Source organism: Pelobates fuscus, chromosome 7, assembly GCF_036172605.1.
Source record: "Pelobates fuscus isolate aPelFus1 chromosome 7, aPelFus1.pri, whole genome shotgun sequence".
Lineage (NCBI taxonomy): Eukaryota > Metazoa > Chordata > Amphibia > Anura > Pelobatidae > Pelobates > Pelobates fuscus.
In genome coordinates, this window is record NC_086323.1 from 33,706,805 (window position 1) to 33,725,732 (window position 18,928).

General features: G+C 38.3%; 1 protein-coding gene across 1 annotated transcript in view; it reads left to right on the forward strand.

The window, feature by feature from the left end:
- Positions 1-18,928, forward strand: part of LRRC7 (leucine rich repeat containing 7) — a 345,057-nt gene that overhangs the window by 257,510 nt on the left and 68,619 nt on the right. The window contains exons 16-21 of the mRNA XM_063427909.1: positions 669-793; positions 5,576-5,779; positions 8,754-8,876; positions 13,052-13,163; positions 14,549-14,714; positions 15,120-16,773. Of these exons, the coding sequence (XP_063283979.1) occupies positions 669-793; positions 5,576-5,779; positions 8,754-8,876; positions 13,052-13,163; positions 14,549-14,714; positions 15,120-16,773 (2,384 nt within the window). The remainder of the gene's footprint in view (positions 1-668; positions 794-5,575; positions 5,780-8,753; positions 8,877-13,051; positions 13,164-14,548; positions 14,715-15,119; positions 16,774-18,928) is intronic.

Genomic DNA, 18,928 nt, shown 5'->3' on the forward strand with positions numbered 1-18,928 from the left:
AAACACTGTTTAAATGTTAAAAACAAAAAAAAAACACTAGAGTGCTCCTTTAATTATCTTAAAGGATTTCCCTGCTGAAGTTGACCCATTCTTCACTTATTCTTTTTTTAAAGAATTCTAAAGAAAAATGAATTTAATATCCTGCAGTTGCTGAAATTACTTCAGGTTTGAAACATCTCCAGTGATTTCTGCCAAGACCAGGAAGTGAATCAACCAATCATTGTCATGATGATGCTGTTACTTTTTAATGCAGCATTCAACTTATCCTAAGAGTCCTATACAGACGCGCTTTATGGGCACCACATAGACGTCTATGAGTCACAGTTCCGTTTGTCATGTTTCTATTGTAGGGTGTTAGCTACCTGGTTTTAAAATGTATCCACACCCCAACATGTTTATGTGAATGAAAAAAATCAGACATTAAATTGTTAAAACTTTTATTTTTAGTTTGTTTAAAACAGAAGCCATCATTTTTCCCTTTCCAGTATTCATGGTGAAGGATTGCTTAATGTGATTTAAAGGTTCATAAAGGTTCAGCTGTAAGGCGCTCTGATATAAAACTCTGCTTTTGACAATCTTGTAAATGTTAATAATGTCAGCTATCGACTCAAGTAGACAAGTGATATTGTCATGACATTTGTTGTTGTTGTATATTTTTATTTATCTAGAATTCCAGTCAGACAGTGATAGTTTTAACCCAACGCTTTGGGAAGAACAAAGACAGCAGCGAATGACGGTGGCATTTGAATTTGAAGAAAAGAAAGAGGAAGAAGAAGCTCCTGGGAAACTCAAGGTTAGTACATACGTCCTAACAATGTGTTTGTCGAAATAAAGGTTTATCAATACTACAATCTGTTATTGTAGTTTGGCCTACTGAGCGCTACAACTGAAGAAAGATAATCTCTCAAACCTTCTGTTATAAGTGGGGCCTGAAGACAGAAATATAATTTCATATTTCCTTTTTTTATTTGACAATTATGCCGAGAATGTGAAGGCATGTGGCTATAAAAAGCTGTCACTATGACCGCCAAACTCACGGTCACTTAAAAAAAAAAAACAACAGTATGCAAATCACAAAGTAACAATGGAGAAATAGCTTGCACCATAACATTACCCTGTCACAAATAATTGTTCAGGTGACAGATATGTCTGTCAGGAGAATAAACACTTCAGAATAATCCTTCGGATGGTGACAAGAAATGACGTGCAGTTTATCACTCAGTATCAGAAAGTTTTCCGAGTCGCGGCTCATCTCTAAGATAGCATTCCGGTGTTCCGTTTCCTTCTTAAGTAAAATAATATGCAATACAATATTATATTGATATACAGGCAATACTATATTTATATACAGAAATTCTGTTATTTTTATTTTTACTTTAAAATTTACAATTATCATGTTTGGGAAATATTTAAAAAAAAAATTAAAACCAAAAAAACTGATAATATATACTGTAAATATACATGATAAAATTCCTTATTAAATAATAACTACATTTAACAATTTCCATTTTTTTATATAGCCTTTGTTTTCCAAATAATGTTTAACACTATATAGTACTATAAAATCGGTGGCCTATTAGAGCTGCGGAGCTTGACGGCAGAAAGGAGCAGACGCCATACTGTTGAGCTTCGGAGAAATCTCAGCATGTCTGGAAAATATCCAGGTCACTAAGCAGCAGCAGCCAAAGATGCTCCTGCTGCCTATATCTAGACATCCCAACCTATCTATAGATGCCTTTTTTTTTGCTCCAGTGACAAAATGGCAGCAACAGAAAGCAGGGGTCGACTTATCATCCACCACACCAGCTTTGGGGGCTTTGAGCAGACTTCATTTGGAGCCAAGACCTCACCGGGAAAGCAGCATTTACAGGGCACACAGTGAATTTGCCACTGATGGGACACAGATCCCAGAAGTCAAATGAGGGAACTGCTGTCTGAAACTGGGGATATCGTCTCTGTTACTGAGAGAGGTGCACACCGAGATGGCCGATTGTGAAGGCAGTGAGGCTTGCAACACGCAGACCAGATCCTTTAAATTCACCCCCATCTTAGACGCTGTCACTGCTTCCCCAGTTGCTCAAGAGGGTTGTGCCCTGGGTACTAAACAGGATATTCAATACTTGTTCCATGACATTTAGAAGTTATTTGCTGCAGACAAAGCGGTTGTTAAAACAGATCCAAGCAGTTATAGATCGAGTTATAGCCTCAAAGGAAGACATCTTAGATCTGTGCGATGATATGTCATCTTTAAAGGACTCCCTTCATAACCTCCACACCTTACAAAATAATCTCAAAATACAGGTAGCAATAGTTGAAGATAGAAGCAGGAGTTGAACGTTTCGGAGTATCCCTGACACTATAAGAACGGAGGAACTTCCTCACTATCTACCTCCAAATCAAAAAGGTTATTTTTGACAAGATGTGTCACATTAATAAGTCTCACAGGCACAAGCATCAGTCTCCCATGATTTGATAGCCCAGTACACCTCCTCACAAGATAAAGGGCACATTATTATGGCTTTTACAGGGCAAGACACCATACACATTTGAGTGGTCTCAGATCACAATCTTACCAGAACTACCCTTCAATGGAGGAGATCCCTTCACAAAATTACAAGCTAATTACAGGAGGCTGGTATAACTTACCATTGGTCAGCACCAAGGTTTCAGTCTGTAACCCACAATGGAACTGTCCTTAGGATTTCATCTCTGCAGGAGGCTCCAACATTTTAGAGGCACTGGGACTTATCACACCACCACCAGATTCCTCAGGACCGACCACCAATGGATATGGGATCTATCTAGAGTATTCCCTTTTGTACCTGGAGGAGGTCAAGACTCTGATATGGGGAAACAAATTGACTATCTCCACTCAGGAATTGTTAGGTTATGTTATGAGATGTTGCTTGATCTCGTGCTCTACAGTTGGTCAAGGATTCATGTCGGGACCTGGCCTAATATTCTCTCCCACCTCCTGCTGCCCCATGGTAATTTTGTATTGTCACATTTCTTATTGTCACATTTCTTATTGTCTCATTTCCTATTGTATGTGTAGATAATATTGCATATACATTCTTAAAAAAAAAAAAAATTAAAATGGAAAATTCTGTTGGCTTTTATTTTATTTTGTGCCATAAAATGTTCAATACCTTTCAGAACTCTCTTTGTTATCAGTAATTTTAATTTATGACAAAGGTTATAAGGGGCGCTCTCGGCAGCAGTATGACTTCAGGCTTTTGATTGCCAAATTTGTTGAAGTGACAATATAGGATTTTAAAGAGGACCTATGAGCCCTGTCACTTAAAGAGCCAGGAGTTACATCTGGTTCTCACCATGCATAGTGAGCATTAGCAAACACAAAGTCTGCCCCTGCCTGTATGATAATTCCCCCACCAGTTGTCAAAAAGATAGGCAGTCTTTGGATTTGCAAGTGCTTGCAGATCCCTTCCACGTCAGAACCTCATACTAACTCATTTGCATGAATTGGTATGCAAGCAAGGAAGTATAATTCCTGACTCTTTAACTGACACAACTTGGAGGTGGAGCTATGAGTTTCTCTTTCAGGTTTAATGTATATTATTTATAACTGCAAGTATATGTATACAAATATATAACATGAATTTATAACGTGTTATTATAGACTAAAATAATTAAAAATAAAAGTAGACATTAAATAAAAAAAGAAAACGTTGAAAAACAAAAGAGGTTTAGTAACTAATATGTACAATATAAAAAAAGAGATAAGAATTAATATATGTACATATATTTACATATAGATCTAGATAGATAGAATGAGTGTAAATATCTGGTGTGGTAATCCTGTACAATTTGATCTAGAAAAGACACATGTAGTCTTTGAAATGTCGATAGAAATAATTTTGCCGTACAAAATACTAGAAATTATATCCTTTCTTTGACATTCCCAGTTAATCAATTTTTCCAAAGGCAGAAAAAAAATAAAGTCAACTACTGTCTGCTGGAGATCAGGTCAGAGAGCACCAAACAAAATGATATATCAGTTAGTGAATAAGATACATGAGATGACCTCAGGTCACACCAACTTTGACAACCATGAAATCACAATCTCATTTTTATAGTTGTTATTTAACAAATGTCAAATCAATACCGATGGGAAAAGAATAATGCAGGAATTGTACGAGAAAAGAAAATAGCTAGGTACGCTGTAAGACAAGGTAAATTGGTTTGTTGGATAAGCAGCTCCTAGTGGTGAGCTACCCACTTCCTTAACTCAATGATATATCCCTGATTCAATTGAGTTGCGGCTCAATTTGTGTCTTCTAGAAATCCGTATCCAATTGGCCACAGATCTGTTTTTTCAATTTTAATATTTATTGAGATATATGAGATTCAGTCAATGCAGGCTTTAATAATGTAGCACAGTAAGGTTGTAGGATAACAATTCACATATAGCATAAATAGCCATTTTTTGCTTACATAGAAGAAAAAGTTATAATAAAGTTTTGTAACTACAAAGAACAGCATACACAAGCATTTACAACATACAAATAAAGTACTTGCACTGTGAAGGAGGGTGGTCTAGAGACTAATTTGTATGTCGATGTCTAGCATCTAATAATATGAGTAGGGAACTTGCCCATCAACTATTAGAAAGGAACAACAGAATTAGAAGGAACAACAAAATACTGTACGTCTCTAGTATCTTCAAGGAAAGTGTCAGGATACATTCAATATTGTTATCAAAATGATTGTGTTTAAACCTGCTGAATTATCAGGCAAGTTGAATTGCCGTTAAACCCCCCATATACAGGAGAATAAGGGGTAAACATAGTCAACATAGTTACATAATTACATAGCTGAAAAAGAGACTTGCGTCCATGAAGTTCAGCTTTTCTTACATTTGTTTTTGATGTTGTTCCAAAAGAAGGCAAAAAAACAGTCTGAAGCTCTTCCAATTTTGCAACAAACTAGGAAAAAATTCCTTATTGACCCCAATATAGCAGTCAGAAATCTCCTTGGATCAAGCAGCTATTACCCCACTAACTAAAAATGATATCCCTGAATATAATGTTTTTGCAAGTATTTATCCAATTGCTGTTTAAACACCTGTATGGACTCTGATAAAACCACCTCTTCAGGCAGAGAATTCCTTAGACTAAATCTTCTTTCTTCCAGTCTAAACGCTTATAATGCATAGTCCTGTTTATGAATAGCTTTCCAAGCTATGGTTTGTATTGGCTCCGAATATATTTGTATAATGCTATCTTATCCCCACTGAGATGCCATTTTTCCAAATTAAAGAGATTTAAATGTGCTAACCTTTCAACAAACAGACATCTGTGCTTTTAGCTACAGTAGGTGTGAGACCTATCCCCCTGTACATGAAGTAGGCTCAAGTGTGATGTCAATATTTTATTTATTTATCAAATTGATATGTGACTTGTGCATTTGTGTTTTTCTTTAGTTTTTCTTTATTACAATATTTTATGCTTATTAGTAGTGTACACACCTATTGGTATGTTTCAGATTTGCTCTGCATAGTTATTATAAAACAAAAACAAAAAAACAATGTTAATTTGTTTTGTCCTGTGACCAGGTTGAAATCAACCTTAAACGCTACCCAACGCCATACCCTGAAGATTTAAAAAATATGGTAAAATCCGTGCAGAACATGGTGGGTAAAGGCAGTCACAGTAGCTCATTGGACAACCCTGTGCCATCCTCAAGCTCCGAGTCAACCCATAAGGAAAGATATGAACATAAATGGCCAATGTCGGCAAAAGAAGTAAAGTCTGCAGAGGTAGATACGCACATGCACACACAAACATACACACACGCCCCAGTGCTAGATACAGTCACCATGTACAGCAAAACAAAATGAGCACTTACAGATCTTGATGAATCCATTACTTTAATTAGCTCAATATTTAGTACCAGAAAGAAATGTAAAAAGAAATAGAGAGAGAGAGAGAGAGGGGGAGAGAGAGAGAGTGGTTATATTTATTTATACTTTTTTTTTCAATGCATCAAGCATTAATGCGCATTATATGAAGATATGGTTCTACTCTTGAAGATATGTTATAGATAAGAGTGAAAGAGGTCAAGGCTGGGAAATCCGGCTCGAGAATTTATTTCCATCTATCCAGAACCTTGAATACTAACCATTTTACGGTAGAACTTTGCAGATTAAACTTTTTAATGACAAATTTCTACAAATATTTGTCAACCCTAAAGGTAAAGTGTCTTTGTCACCTTCTGGGGGATTTGCAAAGACCCCCAATGGTGACTTTGCTGCTTGGTGTCTGGTGGCTGCAGAGTGTAGGGGAAGGTAAGTTTTATTTACCTGAAGCTGTCCCTTGCAGCCGCTACTATCTATATAAAATATATTAAGATACATATACACAAATTATATTACAAAGAATATGGCTCTCGAGTTCAAATTTAATTTAGATATTATTATTATTATTATTATTATTATTATTATTATTATTATTATTATTATTGGTATTTATATAGCGCCAGCTTATTCCGCAGCTCTTTATGATATATTTCCCAAATAAAAGTTTCTAAAAGAGCTATTTGTATATTATCAAATATGAATAATAATATTTGACAGCTCCATTTCATGTAGACATATCTATTATAAGTGGAAAATTTCATCAAATTACAGCTCAGAGCGTAAGGGTTGGGTGTATGGGATTTAGTCTAATACTTCTCGCTGTTTATTACTGTGAAACATGTATGGAGGACTTCTGTGCTGTTTGTTTGTATTCCATATCTTTTGTGAGAGGAAAGTATGTGGACAAAACAGTGGACACAAATTTTCACATATAATGTAAAGTTTGGAAAATCTCTTTTTGCACAAAAGAGCATCATATCTCCCAAGTGTCACTATTTAGGAGGGACCCAAATCCCTCTGTCCCTCTTTTTTTATCCCCATTTCCCTCTTTTTAGGAGCTCCATATAGTTGGTGTCTGAATGCATAACAGAGCTCCACAGCAATAATACTCCCAGCAATGTGTCTGAGTTTATAACAGAGCTCCACAGCAATAATACTCCCAGTAATGTGTCTGAGTGTATAACAGAGCTCCACAGCAATAATACTCCCAGTAATGTGTCTGAGTGTATAACAGAGCTCCACAGCAATAATACTCCCAGTAATGTGTCTGAGTGTATAACAGAGCTCCACAGCAATAATACTCCCAGTAATGTGTCTGAGTGTATAACAGAGCTCCACAGCAATAATACTCCCAGTAATGTGTCTGAATGCATAACAGAGCTCCACAGCAATAATACTCCCAGTAATGTGTCTGAATGCATAACAGAGCTCCACAGCAATAATACTCCCAGTAATGTGTCTGAGTGTATAACAGAGCTCCACGGCAATAATACTCCCAGTAATGTGTCTGAATGCATAACAGAGCTCCACAGCAATAATACTCCCAGTAATGTGTCTGAGTGTATAACAGAGCTCCACAGCAATAATACTCCCAGTAATGTGTCTGAATGCATAACAGAGCTCCACAGCAATAATACTCCCAGTAATGTGTCTGAATGCATAACAGAGCTCCACAGCAATAATACTCCCTGTAATGTGTCTGAGTGTATAACAGAGCTCCACAGCAATAATACTCCGTTTACAAATCAATCTATGTAAGAACGATACATTGTTCTTGTTCTAAATTACATTTTAGAAGTATACATTGTTATAAAGTCTCCTAAAATTTCTCAGAACTGCAACCCCCCTAAAATGATAGTGCCCCATTCAAAATTTTGGGAAGTATGGTGCCTACTTAACTTTTGCATGATTCAGGAAAATTTTTATCAATTCTAAATCGGGTTGAATATTTGGAAAATTATTAGGAAATAGCAGGCAAACATTGGACAGGATAATACAGTTGCTTGCAAATCAATATTATTGATACTTGATTTAAACAGCTTCCGAGGTTAATTAATTAATTCATTTAAATTAGTGATTATCCATAGTTCCCTGCAGTATTTTTTAATTGCTATAGTTTGTTAAAGTAAATCAGATGTTAAATTATAAATTATGTATAACTCTTCATGTCAGGTACTATATAACATTCTTAAATTAATTCTATATTTCATACATGGTTAAGGGAGGGAGTGGAGAATTTACAATCATTTCGGACTAAGAGTTTTATTCTTACCCTAAATGTATATATATATTCTTAATATATCCGCTAATGTAAATGAAACTTTTATGAAAAAATTAAGACCTGTTGACCTTTCAAGCAGATCGCTAAATAAATTGCAGTGAGGCTTACCACCTTGATGCCTTCCAGGCAGTCAAAGTTCACATTCTTCACGTGAACACTAAATATACAAATCAATAACGAGATCCTCAACAGGAAAGCCAAGGAACTGCATGACCTGTTGTCAATCTTAGAATCCTTTTATTCTCTGGGCATATAGCACCAGCAGATGAGGTCCACCATTCACCTCGCACTTTTCACATCAAATAGTGCATACTTATATGTTGTTCTAAGTTCACTGAAAAGAGGGATACCAGGGTGGAAGGGGCAAACTAAAGGATTTGGGTCACAACAAGCTGTATTTAACATTGACGCTTTGCAGTTATACTGAAAATACATGTTTTCTCTTTTTTCCATTTTTATGTCAGAGCATTTAAACAATTTAATTTTGTTTGGTGTTTGGTGTGCATCCTCAATATATTGACATTGGATAAAATGCCCAATGAACTGTAAAGAGGAGCTCCAAGACTGATTCTGTTGTTTCTGTTGATATCCCAGGTTTCAAACCGAGAACATAAAGAATTCCAAAAGAACCAAATGTCGGAATCGGGAAACATTCGGAGCTATTCTTTGGATGCCCCAAAGAGGAAGGAGAAAGAGGATCATTCGGAGCGACCAGAGGTACACTACTATACTTAGCTTGGCTCTCTAGATATGATTTTATTAGAGGTCTTGCAAACTAGAAAATAAAAAAAGTATAGCACACTACACTACCCTTTTCAAAAATAAAAAGATGCAGGATTCTGGTAAGTTTGTATCCACAAAGATCAGTTTGTTATCCATGGATGACGTAGACGACAGAAAAAAATGTAAGAAGGAATTGCATTTGTAACTGATGATGGAATTGCAAATTATAAATTAAAATTATTACATTTAGAAAATTATCGAATTATACAATTTTCCAGTTTGGACTAAAATTAGCAATTTCCTTGCCAGGTCTCCACAATTCGTGATTCAGAGAATAAACTCCGACACCTTATTAAACAAAATGAAAACTGGTTAGTGATTCGAGCCCTAAAGCTTGTAGGACCCTTTGCCTACTTTAGATAAATGTCTGCTTGTGAGTCACAATGCAGTGTACGCATAAGGTTTAGTTCTAGTTAATAAAAAAAGCCTCATCATATACTGTGCAAAGATTGGAAATGTTGGGGTGTAATCCATAAAACCAAGAATCATGGAAAAATTACAAGGGTATTTTTTTTCAGGCCACAATAGCTGAATTGAAATTTCTAAAAGCTACTTTTTACACTGTCTACCTTTCTTTCAATATTCAGTGTGAATTTAACTCTGAAAGAATAGTTTAAAATCTGATGTAAATTTCCATATGTGAATGCACAGTCACAGTTTGTTGAGGGCTCTGAATTATGTGAGTGCACATCTTCAAAATCTCGTATCTGGATTCATTGCACCAAGTCTTGTGTTAAAGTGTGAGGTCATATGAGAATTTTTTTTTTTTACAAAATAAGTGGTTTTACATTTTTAATTTAATGGTGTAAGTCTCTGAGAAATATTGATTTCTTTGTAATTTTAAAAGAACACTATAGAGTTAAGAATACACACTAGTGTTCTACTAACTATGTAGATATCTGCCTATCTGTCCCTCCCACCCCCCCCCCCACCCTCACCCCACTTCCAAATTAAATTTAAAAAAAATTAACTTACCTTATTTCACCATATGTGCTGGTCTCCTGGTCATCTCACCCAATTCAATGCTTCTTCACAGGGAAGCACTGGAAGGCTAATTTGCCAGGCTGCTCCAATTAGCATCTCCTCATAGAGAAACGCATTAAGATAATCCAGTGTTTATATTGCAGGGTTAAGACACATTACTGGCTTTTCACAGAGTTTAACTCTGTGAAAGGTTGCTGTACGTCCTCACGCTTTGCATGAGGACATCCAGTGTCTTCAATATCCCCATAGGAAAGCATGTATATTAGGTTTCCAGATCGCCGTGATATTGGAGGAGGAAGAGACTAGACATGTGCAATTTGTTTCGGTCCGAATAGGAATTCGGACGAATTTCGGACAATTCGGACATTCGGGTACTTCTGAATGTCCGAAGTTCCAAATTGACGAAGTACTGAATTGTCGATGTCCCGAAGTTCCGAAATTACCGAAGTTCGGAAGTGCCGAAGTTCCAAAGTGTCAAAGTGCCGAAGTTCCGAAGCACAGTATTGCCTAAGTACTAATATACTTACCCAGTGAAAGAAGAAGAATGTTACATTGTATACAATTTTAAATAAAAAGTATACAAACATAGCCAGGATTCACCTGTAAGCATTTGCAACACTTACAACAATCAAGTAACATACATTCATATAAAATGTAAGTTACTTGGCCATTCAGTTTAATGACAGGAATGAATAAGTAGATAAATCCCTAATTCCCACGGTATTAGTGAGCTATCTACTAAAAGGCTGAAAGACCTAAATTGGTCTTTCAGCCAAATTTACTAATACTAAGTAAAGATTACTTAGTATTAGTAAATTATGCCCCTACTCGCTATAGCGCGAGTAGGGGCATGTCTATTAAACAGTGAGCAGCCTGTGGCTGCTCACTGTAACCAAAAAAAAAATAAGCCCCCCCCGGCACCCACCCCTGAGCGGCGGGTGGGGGCCCTAATGTAAAATAATGGGGGGGGGACCTATTGTCCTCCCCCCGGGCTCCCACCCCTGAGTGGTGGGTGGGGGCCCTAAACCAGAATAAGGGGGGGACACCTAATGTCCTCCCCCCTGGCGCCTACCCCTGAGCGGTGGGTGGGGGCCCTAAATCAGAATAAGGAGGACCTAATGTCCTCCCCTCTGGCCCCCACCCCTGAGCGGTGGGTGGGGGTCCTAAATTATAATAAGGGGGGGACCTAATGTCCTCCCCCCTGGCCCCCACCCCTGAGCGGTGGGTGGGGGCCCTAAACAAGAATAAGGGGGGGACTTAATGTCCTCCCCCTGGCCTCAACCCCTGAACGGCGGGTGGGGGCCCTAAATTGGAATAAGGGGGGGAACTAATGTCCTCCCCCCTGGCCCCCACCCCTCAGCGGCGGGTGGGGGCCCTAAATACTAATAAGGGGAGGGACCTAAGGTCCTCCCCCTGGCCCCCACCCTTGAGCGGCGGGTGGGTGCCCTAAATAATGTCCCCTCCCCCCAGGTGACTAGGGGTCCCCAAACCCCTAGTCACCCCCTCTCCCCCAATAAAAATGATCCCCCTACCTACCCCCCCACCCTAAAAATAATGAGGGGGGGACCTTTAACTAGGAACCTGTAAAAAAAAAAAAAAAAACTTACCATTCGATGTTTTCTTTCTTCTAAAATCTTTCTTTTTAGCCCCAAAAAAAGGCCAAATAAAAGTCCATAATAACCGACGCAATTATAAAAAAAAAATCCATCTTCACCAATGGAGGGCTCCGCGCAGACTGAGCTCTGCAGGGCAGGGAAAGGCTTATAAAGCCTTGCCCCGCCCTGCAATTAGGCTTAGAGCAGTCTCTACATTTACCTGTCACCGCACTCTGATTGGTTGGTTTGAAATCCACCAATCAGTGTGCTCTGTGTCATTTTACACAGCGTGGGAAAGTTCTTTGGAATTTTCCCACGCTGTGTAATTTGGCTCATAACTCTCTGATTGGTGGATTAAGAAACCAATCAGAGAGTTATGAGTCAAATTACACAGCGTGGGAAAATTCGAATGGTAAGTTTTATTTATTTTTTTACTCATTAGTTTTTTAGGGTGGGGGGATATTTTTTTAGGGCCCCCACCCGCCGCTCAGGGGTGGGGGCCAGGGGGGAGGACCTTAGGTCCCCCCCTTATTAGTATTTAGGGCCCCCACCCGCCGCTGAGGGGTGGGGGCTAGGGGGGAGGACACTAGGTCTCCCCCTTATTCTTGTTTAGGGTCCCCACCCACTGCTCAGGGGTAGGGGCCAGGGGGGAGGACACTAGGTGTCCCCCCCCCTTATTCTAGTTTAGGGCCCCCACCCATCGCTCAGGGGTGGGGGCCAGGGGGGAGGACATTAGGTCCCCCCCTTATTAGTTTTTAGGGCCCCCACCCGCCGCTCAGGGGTGGGGGCCACGGGGGAGGACATTAGGTCCACCCCCTTATTAGTATTTAGGGCCCCCACCTGCCGCTCAGGGGTGGGGGCCGGGGGGCACTATTTTTTTTTTAAACAGTGAGCAGTCACAGGCTGCTCACTGTTTACTAGACATGCCCCTACTCGCGGTATAGCGAGTAGGGGCAAAATTGACTAATACCAAGTAATTTTTACTTAGTATTAGTAAATTTAGGTCTTTCAGCCTTTTGGTAGATAACTCCCTGATACTGTGGGAATTAGGGAGTTATCTACAAAGCGGCTGCAAGAGAAGTCCCAAGGTGCCGAAGTCCCGAAATTCCGAAGTTCCGAAGTGCCGAAGTTGCGAAGTTCCGAAGTGTCGAAGTTCCGAAGTTGCCGAAGTTCTGAAGTCTTGAAGTGCCGAATTGGCGAAGTCCCGAATTGTGAAAATCCCGAATTTCGGAATGCCGAACCGAACCGAATTTTTTTCCTATGCACATGCCTAGAAGAGACAGAGTCAGGAAAGAGGGAAGTGAAAAATGATTTTTTTTTAACAGTTTTGTATTCCTACCGCTATAGTGTTTAATAAATAAGAGCACAGATAAATGTTTTTATTTAAAGCAGTTTGTTATTAGTTCCACCAAGGCAGCTGAGATCCACCAAGGCAGATTAGATGCCTAATTCAGCATGATGTCTAGGGAGACTGCAGTCTTACATGCACAATGACAAGGTCACTAATCTCATGGGGATTTGTCTTATCAGGAAACATTCAGCCATCGCCCAAATGATATGAGAATGGCAGAACTTCGCCCCTCTTTAATTGAGACTCCATTGTACCCTCCAAAACTTGTATTGCTGGGAAAAGACAAAAAAGGTAAGAAAATTAAGGAGGAAGCCACTAGCACCAAGACTATGGCCATAGTGTGAAATAAAACCAGTCATTATAACTATTTTTATTATTACTATTAATGTTATGTTATTTTGTTTGTAACTTATGCCCTGTTATGCCCCATTATGTGATGTTTCTGACTCTCTATGCCCCATATATTTTGCACTTCTGATCTATTCTATAACCTATCTATGCCACTTCTGTTCCCAGCATGCCCTGCTCTCTCATCTTCTTTCCCATTATCATTTATTTTACCATGTGATTACCTTTGTATAGTGTGTAGTGTAAAGACACCTCTGATATTCTTGGTTTAGGATCACCATGAATATAATTCTGTCCTTTTTAGGATGTATCAAATTACTGCACAACGTGTACATACAATAACTAGCATCAGAAAAGAAATATAGCAATCTACCAGTTTAATATGAATAAAATGGTTATCTGAAATTGGCATGTATATGAAGCGGTCTGCTGAGTGTGACCTCTGCCAACTGTAGAAAAAACGGTCTATATTTGATACTATTATATAATATGTTGGTATAGAGGTTTCATGCATGTATACTTAGGGGTCTGTAACATCGTGGTCTGTGGGTAACATATACTGGTGCACATGAGCAATATTTCGAGGTCACATTATAGAACTAGAATGTTATGCAAACAAATCCTTGCCTTCGGACGTAATGTATTCACAACTGGGACATTCCAAAGCCCACACATAGTCTATGTACATATCATTATAAAGGGAACATAAGATGTTTGGACATTTATTTATTACACATCTTATTTTGTCAAAAGAAATAAATACATTTTAAAAAAAACCTGAGAAAGAAATCATATAGAGTAGCTGTTCTGTCCATCTATTGGTTATGGTTTTTTTATACAGCTAATATTTATTATTCACACTAACGTGGTAAGCTCATTGATTAATTAATTAATTGATATATTTGATAACTTAATGAATTCTGAAATCATATACATTCTCAGTTGTTACTGTTAAATATGTTATGACCCAAAACATTAGCAGGGTTATTTAGTAAAGTAAGATTCAAAGTAAATTTTAAATTTAAGTCCAAATTTGCTGAAATGAAAGTAAACCTGACTTAAAGAATATTTCCATTTTGACCTTCAATTTGAAATTCACAATGAATTCTCATTTTAGTGAATAGCCCTATAAATTCTCTATGTAGAAAGGATATCACAGCAACACAGCTGCATTCTTTACCAGGCACCCGCTGTGGAAAATTAGTGACCTTCAAGTAGATAAGAAAAAAAAAACATTATGTGCCAAAACAACCCAGGCATTTTTTACTTTTGCATAGTACAATAAAAATTGATATGCATATTTCAAATCATTCTTTATCTTTTTACAGAGTCAACAGATGAATCTGAAATTGACAAACATCATCATAACAGTGTCTCGTCTGGGACTTATTCTGACTATTCACCATCTCAGGCCTCTTCAGGGTCCTCTAACGCTCGTGTCAAAGTGCAGATTACTGCGAAGGAAGCAGTCAATAGCTCGCTGTGGGGTAACAGGTCTGTTACATGTCAGAAAACAATAAGACAGATACATATACGATTGGAATAACATTTTATGTTCTTCTTAATGTCTATCTTCATTTTGCCTCCTGTATTGGTAATCTTGCATATTAGTAAAAGACAATTATTACATGCAACACTAATGAGGCTATTCAATAAACCAGGAACTGTGGAGTATTTACAAGGAAACTGCACATGTTTCGATGAAATAGAAAAATAAAATGCAACTCTGCTATTTTTATAAGCTTGGATTTTTGCGCAAAAATTTCTCCACAATTTCCAGTTCAGTAAATAACCTCATTAGTCTGAGAAGTTATTTTAACAATAATAGACGTCATCCGCATTACACCAGGGATTTGGCTGTCAGGAGATTAATATTATGTTTTGCTTTTTCCTTGGTAGACTTACTCAGTCGTTTCCGCAGCCATTGGAAACAAAGCCATTACTTAGCCAGCGGGAGACAGCACCGGGTGGGAATCTACAGCAACGCAACGAAAGACAGCAGCTCAACGATTCCTTTACTGAGAACTGGAATGACAGCTCACATTATGATAACACTGGGTTTGTTGCTGAAGAGAATACAGTTGAGAATTCAAGTAGTAACCCAATGCTGAATTCAAAATCGAGGAGCACCTCCGCTCATGGGCGCCGACCGTTAATCAGACAAGATCGGATTATTGGAATTCCTTTGGAACTAGAGCAGCCTACACAGAGAAACCCTCCAGAATCAGATGTGCCTCCTAGCAATCCATGGCAGAATTGGACTAGAACCCCAAGCCCCTTCGAAGATAGGACCGCCTTTCCATCAAAATTGGAAAGCACTCCTGTCAACAGTCCTCTACCAGAGAGGAAAGTACACAAGCAAACGTCACTTGATAACACAAATACGTATTCTTCAGGGGCCGGTTGGGAATTCCATGATTCAAACTCTAACAGAAATGTTTTCACTCATACTCATTGTCGACCTGAGTCAGCCAAAAATAGCATTTCACTGAGCAAGAGTACTGAAAGGTTGTCACCACTACTCAAGGACCTGAAGACAGGCAGGTTTAAGAAGTCACAAAGTATAGATGAGATAGACATTGGAGCATTCAAAGTGTATAACATACCATTGCAAAATTATGACCCAAGGCATATCTTGCAAGGTAGTCATGAAAGACCAGACCTAATGCTAGGCCAGGAGCAAAGCATGTCACGCAGCCAGTCAGTCCCAATGCTTGACGATGAGCTTCTGGGATATGGAAATAGTAGGGGTCAACAACATAAGTCAACAACAAAGAAAGTCTATCAGTTCGACCAAAGTTTTAATCCTCAAGGCGCTGTAGAAGTTAAACCTGAAAAAAGAGTACCACCACCTTTCTCGTACAATCCAGAATATTCTGCACAGCAAACAAAAACAACTGTGAAGGATCTGATCAGCCCAAGAGCCTATAGAGGATATCCACCCATGGAACAAATGTTCTCCTTCTCCCAGCCCTCAGTGAATGAAGATTCCCATCCACCACAGTTTACAAACCAAGGCACAAGACCTGGGTTTTTGAAAAGAGCTGATTCGTTGGCAAGTGCAACAGAAATGGCTATGTATCGACGTGTAAGTGAGCCACATGAACTTCCCCAGACAGATAGGTATGGCAGGGCTCCATTCTTAGGAGCCATGGAGCGACAAAGTAGTATGTCAGTGGCCGAGTCTCAGTTTCACAAAAGGAATGGAAGATACGAAGATGACCACAGCTCTTACCCAGAAATTAAGTCTCAGGCTGGTAATTATCAAGTTAAAACCCTTACACAGCGAAGGCCGTTGTCTGCAAGAAGTTACAGCACAGAGACCTACGGGACGTCTCAGACTAGACCTGTTTCTGCCAGACCAACAATGGCAGCTCTGCTTGAAAAGATACCATCTGATTATAATCTGGTTAATTACGGTGATAAAGCATTGGACACCAGTGACATGAAGCTGAGGGGAAACCCTGGAAAAATAGAAGAAAGCTGCAATAAGATGCCTCCTGACTGGAGGCAACAGCTTCTCAGGCATATAGAGGCTAGACGGTTGGACAGGGTATGTTTACCATCTCTTGTTACAGTAATTGATTACGATACTTAGTTGGTATTAAAAAAACAATAACACAGAAATAATAGTTTTAATGAGAGATAATGAGCCTTCTTCCTAAAAAAAAAAGTGGTTCTTTATTTTCATACATTAAAATGAGTCTGGGGAAAAAAAAATTTAACCCTTCTGTGTGATCACATTTAAAATATTTTTGGTTAATTTTCTATAAGCAACAACTATTTTAACAAAATTTCCTTAAAATGGCATGGGATTTTTTTGTAACTTTTTCCTAACCTTAATGTCCTTAGGTTTTTTTTTTTTGTTTTTGTTTTTTCTTTAGCATGAAATCATTGAAAATTATATTGATTATCCTAAAAAAAAAAAGGTTGCTAAATACATATGCCTAATTTTATCCCCTCCGCGTTTTCTACAGCTAATCGCCAAAGTAATACAGAAAAATCAGCAGATGCACCTAATTGTCATGAGAACAAAATATTATTGTCATACATTTATTTATTGGATCCTCAGCTTAGTAAATATGTCCACCTTACTTTCATACCACTCCATAGAACCCAGGTTGTTGTGGTTTTTTTTGTCCTTTAATTTTTTTGTTACTTTGAAAAGGCTGTAGAATAGATCACATTTTGTGACTCTGCCCGGACCAGAGGATCTGGTTAGCGACTGTCACTTTTTTAATACATGCAATCGATGGCAGAAGAAGCATAAATAAGATTTTAGATTTTGATACTTTCTTTCAGAGTCCCATCACAAAGATTATGCAGTGGTTATGGTTTATTAATCTAGTCTGATATGAAAACTGTAACACAATGAAACTTAAAGTTAATCCCACATTGTTCACCTATATTCAAGCAGGATGTTAAAGAAACTGATCCAATTTATGATCTTAAGGTTGAAATAAAAAGCATAGGACTGTTAAGGGTTAACCACTACGAAATAATTTAAAAAATTTGGCAAGGGTACTGCAAATTTTGGACAAATAAGTTAACTGTAAAAGCAGAGAAATATAACTCAGCTTTTGTTTTTTCCCATTACCACTAGTTTGCGATTCCCTTTGTCAGTTTGCTGCTATACCCTGTTTAATGAATAAGCCCTCCTAAATTCCAGGTGAAGAATTGCTAAAATATTTTGAATTGTTAATACAGAGTAGCCAGCAGATTTCACACCAATCCAGTCTGAATGGCCCCATACCAAATTGTGCAAAATCATTCGCTGCTGTATGGGGCCATTCGGACTGCAAAATCCAAACGTTTAATCCAAGATTTAATTCATCAATGTCTGGATTTTGTAAAATGGTCCTTAATTTTGTAATGATTTCAGCCAGATCTTACGCTGCCAGACGGCCATTGCTACCCAATTGCTAGAAAAGGCCCTATCACGAGCCTGAGAAATAATAGGGGTGATATAGTTCCTCTTGTGTCCCCACCCTTTGGTGTCAGTTGGGGGGCTGCTCTGAATATTCATGAGGGAGGACCTAGAGTCCCCTCTGGTTCCCACCCATGGGGCTATAATATTAGCAGTAAGAGGGGAACCATTGTCCCCTTCCCTGGCACCCACCAATGAGCTGCGGGTGGGTTCTTAATATTGGTAATAAAGGGGGGGACCTATTATCCATGGGCTGTGGGTGGTGGCTCTAATATCAGTAATAAAATCTCTTATTCTGGTGCTGTAAATTGGTTCAGATTTGGATGTAAGTGATTTTTCTAAATGTATTTAACTCACTGAATTCTGACTGCAATTAGCTCGAATAAATCTGCAAATTATCAATAAGGTGAGAATGTAGACGTTTTTTGACAAATTTTGTCCATTTGGCCAAAATCTGGTATTTCGTTAATTGCTGTGGTTTATAGTGTGTTCATCCCACTGAACATTGTTCATATTTTTTTTTCTATTTTGTTTATTTGTTAAATAACACGATGAAGAGTACGTAACATCAAGTTACAGACTAACAGGATAATAATGTGTACCACAATTTTAATTAATTAATTTGCAAATTATCTTACTCTTTACACATATTGACTTAATTTTCACGTAACATTCCATTTCTAACCCGAGAAGATGAGTCCATAAGTTTGCTCACAGAGCTGCAGGCACCAGAACCACTACAGCTTAATGTATTGGTTCTGGGGCACAAAGCATGTCCTTA